General features: G+C 46.1%; 1 protein-coding gene across 1 annotated transcript; it reads right to left on the bottom strand.

Annotated features, from left to right (window-relative positions):
- Positions 1–16: 16 nt before the first annotated feature.
- On the bottom strand, positions 17–6,199 carry CUNH1orf50 (chromosome unknown C1orf50 homolog). Its single transcript, XM_050161247.1, has 5 exons — positions 6,070–6,199; positions 5,838–5,953; positions 2,111–2,197; positions 1,118–1,249; positions 17–640 (listed from the first exon to the last, which is right to left on the bottom strand). The coding sequence occupies exons 1-5, from the start codon at positions 6,146–6,148 to the stop codon at positions 455–457; spliced, it is 600 nt and encodes a 199-aa protein (XP_050017204.1). The 5' UTR covers positions 6,149–6,199; the 3' UTR covers positions 17–454.
- Between the last annotated feature and the right edge of the window lie 72 nt (positions 6,200–6,271).

The following is a 6,271-nucleotide window of genomic DNA, read 5'->3' as shown; positions in this document are numbered from 1 at the left end:
CTCTCACCCAGCCGTGCCAAGTTGTCTGTTTCTTTTAATCCTCCATAGCAACACTGCAATTCCTGAATCAACCTTAAATTGGCACAGCACCTACGTAGACAGCATCAATACCAACCTGACACAAAAGACAGGAAAATGACCCAGCAGCTTGTTGTGGGAAGAGACTTCTTCCTTCCCCGGTGCTGAGGTGAAGGAAAGCACTAGCTAATCCTCTGAAACCGAGTGACCGGGCATCAGTGGGCCCAGGAAGATCCCACAGGAGTTCAGCAATTCCATTCACCATCCTTACCTGGTGAATGTCTACATTCACCAGGCTTTCCTCCAAGAAGTTCATGACTCACCCCAAAACCCAAAGTCCCCATGAGCCACACACACACAAGGAAGAGAATGTGGACAAGGAGATGGTTGGTGGTGGTCAGGCCTTTGTCATGAGCACTGTTCCTCAGAGCCACACTCAGTGAGTTAGTCCCTGGAAGGTGGGTTCAGTGCATGGGGGCAAGGCCATGGGCTGGTTCAGCAGCTTGTCCATCATGCCAATTTTAGCATCTTGCTTCTCAATGTCTTCGTATGGAGTCCACGACAAGTCATGTTGCAGCTTGTAGGCACCAAGGAAGTCATGTGGACAGCCTGCTCCCCATTCCTAGAGGGCAAAGGAGCAATCCTCATCAGGATGAGAAGTGAACAAGGCTCTTTCTCTACATAGACTTCTTTTTATGCTTTTCACTTCAGACTACTCAAACCATCATTGGAAGTTATATTACACATCAGAAATAATGAGTATCACCAGGTGGTGGTGGCGCACGCCTTTAATCCCAGCACTTGGGGGACAGAGCCAGGCAGATAGATCCCTGTGAGTTTGAGGCAAGTCTGGTCTACAAAGTGAGTTCCAGGAAAGCCAGGACTGTTACACAGAAAAACCCTGTCTTGAAAAACAAAAACAGAGAAAAAAGGAAAGAATATCATTCAAGCACACACACAACTTTTCATCATATCTGGGCTCACATCACTTCACTTTCTAGGAAACCACTGACCAAGCTGCAGGCTACATTTTCACACAACATGCCCAGCATTTCTCAAAGGCTGGAGCTGGTCTGGAGTTAAGAATGAATGTTCTTACCTCTGGAGAAATGATGGAAAAGTACTGCTGGCCACTTTCCCGCTGATAAAGATAGTAAATGCTGCCAGGTTTTTTCACCATATTACAAGCCACGTGGTGCAAGTCAGCATCTCTGCGAGCATCTTCCAGTACCTGCCAGCCACACAGGTAAGGCAGGGGATGAGTCATAGGTACCCAGCCTCACCCACATTACCCTAAGCAAAGCAAAAACTCCAAGCTTGCAGTCTGGTTCCCCAGCAGCAATGGCTCACTACTGGGGTGCAAATGGTTTGGAAGAATGGAGGTTACACAAGTTGCTGTGCTGGGAAAGCTATTAGAGGGGTAAGATTTTAATGCTGGTGTGGCTGACTTGGGGGATTCTAAGTTCTTTTCCTGGGTCAAGTACATTTCTTAAGAAACTCTTCCTCCCTTAAAAAGCTTTATCTTACCTTTCTCCTGGATAGGAAACAAAACCCACTTCTGCTTAACTTCTGTTATGGTTCAGATGTCATTTGTCTCCTAAAGGATGCTAGGAGCCTGGCCACCAGCACAGTGACATAAGAGGGAGGGCACTGCCCTCAGAAGGGAATTCTGGGGAGAGCGACACAAACCAGGACTCGATGTTGTAAAAGCCAGGGCCTGACACCTGAATCTGTAGCCCCATTTCAAGATGTGTCTGTTCTCCCACACATGCTCTGCTGTGACTAGACGTGACCCAGAGAGTTTTCCCCAGAGCTGAGCTACACCAGCACCATGCCCCTCGAACCTCTAAACGTATGTACAAAATAAACATCATTATAGGGCTAACCTGCTCCAGGTATTTCATCACAGTGTGTATTTCATCACACAAAATAAATTAGTGAAACCTCTTGGGCATATTTCTGGCATTTAATCAAAAGGTCTACATGTTCAGAATGTATGAAAAACAAAGAAGGCACCATGATTATAAGTTCGGCTAACCCTCCCAAGCAAAGGAAAAGAAAAGCCTGCCTAACCTGCACTGGCCTTTCTCACCTTCCTCGCTTGTTCTTGCAAGTGTTGGATTTGCTCAGCAATGACTGTCAGCTTGTTAGTAGCATTTGCTCGGATGAATTCATCAGCCTACAAAGGAGAGAAACCATACTGTAGGGTGAAAAGGCAAGCAGCACCTGTGGTCACATCAAGATGCAATTCAAGGACTTATGCCAACAGCTTCTGCGTCTACCTAAAGTGTTCTTCCTATTCCATTGCCATGTAAATTCCCACCCACCCTAGGGCCCAACTCAGGAGAAGCCCACACTGCAATGACCCGCACCCTTCATCTATCTCCACTACCATTCACTCTCAGCTCTAATCACAAGGTTTGGTGCTTCCGCACCCTCACCTCCTGCCACCAAACATGAGCACGTCCTCCTTCTAAAGATCACTCCCTTTCCTCTCTGCACAACTAAACCCTCCATTTCTCAGGCCCCTTGTTTGGTTTTGCTTTCCCATTGTGGAGTCCAAGCTGTTATGTGATGTAGGATGTTCTTATATATGTTAGAGCCAAGTGCACACCTTTAATTTCAACATGGAAAGCAGAGGCTGGTGGATCTCTGAGTGTGAGGCCAGGTCTACAGAGCAAGTTCCAGAACAATTCCAAGCTCAGGCAGTGAAGGAAGCCATGGAATACAGACAGCTGGTAAAGACGGCATTAACAAGGGAGTCATGTTCCAGCCCCAGCAACCAGCTGAATTTTGCACCTTAAGCCATGTGGTTCTGGCTTTAGAGTCAAGGAGAGAAGAAGGATTATGGAGTCTCTGCCATGACTAAGGAAAGCCACTGAGGTCAGGCATGGGTGTCCCTGCATGGAGGCCCAGGAGGCCACTGCATGAAGATGTGAAAGTGAAGCCTGGATTTGTTGGAGACTCCAGGATATTGGAGATGGCAGAGAGCTATCCTATACCTTGCTAAGAAAAGCTGTTAACAGCGAGTGGAACCAGCCCAAGAGAGAAAAATGTGTTGCAATCAACAAAATTGAAAGAAGTTGGAGATCTGGAAAGTTTTGATATCAGACATGGTGATGCAGAGTTTTGAGTTTGTCCAGCTGGTTTTCGGTTTTGCTTTAATCTCGTATTTCCTAACTATGCTCCCTTCACTACGTTTTGGAATGATAATGTATATTCTGTGCCATTATAAGTAGAAAGTATGTTATCTGCTTTTCTATTTTGATTTTACAGGGGATTACAGTTAAGAGATTACATGTATCTCAGAAGAGACTTTGAACCTTAGCCATTTAAATAAGTTTGAGACTGTTACAGGCTATGGAGACTTTTGAAGTTGGACTGATTTTTGCATTATGATATGTCTAAAAGCCTTTGGGAGAGAGGGAGTGGAATGCAATAATTTGAAAGAAAATGGCCCCTAAAGGGAGTAGCACTATTAAGAGGTTTAGCTTTGTTAAGATAGGTATGGCCTTGTTAGAGGAAGTGTGTTACTGTGAAGCTAAGCTCTGAGATCTCAAATGCTCAAGATACACCCAGTGTCTCAGTTCATTTCCTGTTGCCAGCCTATCAAGATGAAGGACTCTCAGCTCCAGGACCATGTCTTCCTGCGTGCCACCATGTCCCACCAAGATAATAATGGCCTAAACCTCTCAAGTTCTAAGCCCCCATTAAATGTTTTCCTTTATAAAAGTTATTGCGGTCACGGTGTCTCTTCACAAAAATTGAATATCATAAGACAGTATGAGTGTATTAAGTGTTTTACCTGTATGTATGTGCACTGTGTGTGCGGCACCTGAAGAATTCACAAGAGGGCACTCAGTCCCCTGGAACTGGAGTAATGAATGGCTGTGAGCCACCAGGTAGCTTCCAGAAACCACACATGTGTCCTCTGCAAGAGCAAGTACTCTTAACCCCTCAGCCATCTCCAGTCTCAAAGGAACTTATAATTGCTAAGCATTGATCCTCTACCTAGCCAGCCCAAGAACCTCTGTATTAATAACGACATCTAACTCTCTAGATATGATAACCTTACTTAGGCATTAAGACTCGGGTGTAGCAACTGAGGTTTTACAATTAATAAATGGCAGTTAAGGGATCTGACCGCAGATGAGTCTAATTCCAAAATCCATGTCTCAATACCAAATCTCCCAAAGCTTTCTGAACACATATTAAGGGAGCCAGCAGTCAGTCCTCTTAGCAAGTGCTTTCATATGTAGACCGTGAGTATGTTGATTCACTTAGCCTTTAGAGTCTTTTCTTGTATAGGGATAGGTGTCCGGCTGCATGCGTGTAGGTGCATCATGTTCAAGCAATGCCCACAGTGGCCAGAGAGGGCATTTGATCCCCTGGGACTGGAGTTACAAATGATTGTGAGTTGTAATGTGGGTGCTAGTAACAGAACCTGGGTCCTTTCCAAGAGTAGTCAGTGCTCTTAACCACTGAGCCATCTTTCCAGCTCTCAATTTGTTAGTATAGCATCTTTTTCTTCAGTTTCTCCAAGATGGATTAGTTATACTGGAGAATTGGAGGCAACAGAATAATATAACCTTTATATTTCACTAGGTTATGGTATAAAAGACAAAAACTGTATTCCTTCTTTCTTTGGCTGAGGTCGTGATAGTCACTCAGAGAAACCCAAAGTACTGTTTGCCCAAGATTTTGAACCTTGCTACTTCCCTCTCAATAGCAATTTGACTAAATAGACACATGATAGTCTTCTCATCCACAAAAGTTCTATTTTGTTCCTGTTTCTATTTTTATAAAAAGGTAAGGCTTTAATTAAAGACGCTTCCCTAAACATCTGAAGTTTTCTCAAATAAAACAGCAGACATAGCTTTCTATGTGAGGGATTTGACCACGTTATCATTAATTTTCTTGACCAAAGCAATCTTTTGAACACGATCATTGCCAAATAAGCTAGTTTACACAAGAGGGAGGGGACACTAGAAGCTTTTAAAGTAGTCAGGCTCTGGCACTGAAAAGGATTCTACAGAAGAGAAGGACCTAGGGGCTCTCCCACCTCAAATGCCTCATTTGACAGACCCTGAGCTCCAGAGAGAAGCAACCCATCCAAAGCTAATGTGCCCAGACTTCTATTGCCTTTTCCGTTATCTTGCATATGTTCTGTACTCTACTTGTTATGGGAACGGAAAACTGAACCCATTGAAATTCACCAGGTGTGGCAGCCCCTGTTAATACCCAGCCTTTGGGAGGCTGAATAGGAAGCCGGCCTGGGCTATCCAGCAAGATGAAACTGTCTCCAGTTGTTGTTGTTGTTTTCATCTAAAATGGGAATTTTACCCTGTCCCTTTTTACATGTTGTTTTTGGTGGTGCTGAGGTTCCAATTCAGCCTAGGCAAGTGGTGTAACCACTAAACTACACCTCAGCACTTGTTTAAAAGGAAAGAGCATATATTTCCTCCACAAGGTCCTAGGTAGCAGATAAAGACTCTACGGGAAACAGCATAAAATAATTAACTATTTAAGTATATGGGATAGAAGATGAGCTTGCTGGCACACACCTTTAATCCCAGAACTCAGGAGGCCGAGGCAGGTGGAACTGAGTTGGAAACCAGACCAGTCTAATAGTGAGTTCCATGATAACCCTGTATCAAAAACAAACTAACAAGGAAGAACTGGAGATAGAGCGATCCTCCTCGTGTGTGAAATGGGATGGTAGTACTGTCGAGCTCACAGGCTGTCCGAGGACGCAGATGAAATTTTAGGTCGGAGCCCAAAGACGCAGGGTTTAAAGCACGGAGATGGCGATTCCTCACCTTTTGCACCTGCTCGGCGAGCGCCACGAGGTCTAAGGGATCCCCGACCCGGTTGGTGTGGTAGGGGCTCACCAGAGCCAGGCCGCCGGGGGTCGGGGTGAGCTCCACCAGGGCTCCTGCGACACACACCCGGGAACACGGGCATAAGTTGTAGCCCTCAGCCTCCCGCGAGGCAGCAGAGACGAGCCGCCCGGCTACGACCTCTTCCCCAGGCCAACTCAGCCCCACCTACCTCCAGGACCCGCCGCCTCCTGTACCCCTAGATTTTCAGTGCCTCTTTCCAACCGGCCAGGAGCCGCCGAGTCCGCCATGACAGCACTTCGGCCCCACCGCCCACGGGGAAATGAAGCGCAGGCGCACAACAGTTTGTGGGCGGGGCTTTCTCATTCGCAAGCCATTGAACGCCGTGCCTGAGCTTGGAGGCGGAGCCCCGC

Source organism: Alexandromys fortis, unplaced genomic scaffold (genome assembly GCF_014885135.2).
Source record: "Alexandromys fortis isolate MF-2015 unplaced genomic scaffold, M_Fortis_MF-2015_v1.1 scaffold_122, whole genome shotgun sequence".
Lineage (NCBI taxonomy): Eukaryota > Metazoa > Chordata > Mammalia > Rodentia > Cricetidae > Alexandromys > Alexandromys fortis.
The sequence above is the reverse complement of the archived record's forward strand: the minus strand, read 5'-3'. Positions and strand labels throughout refer to the sequence as shown.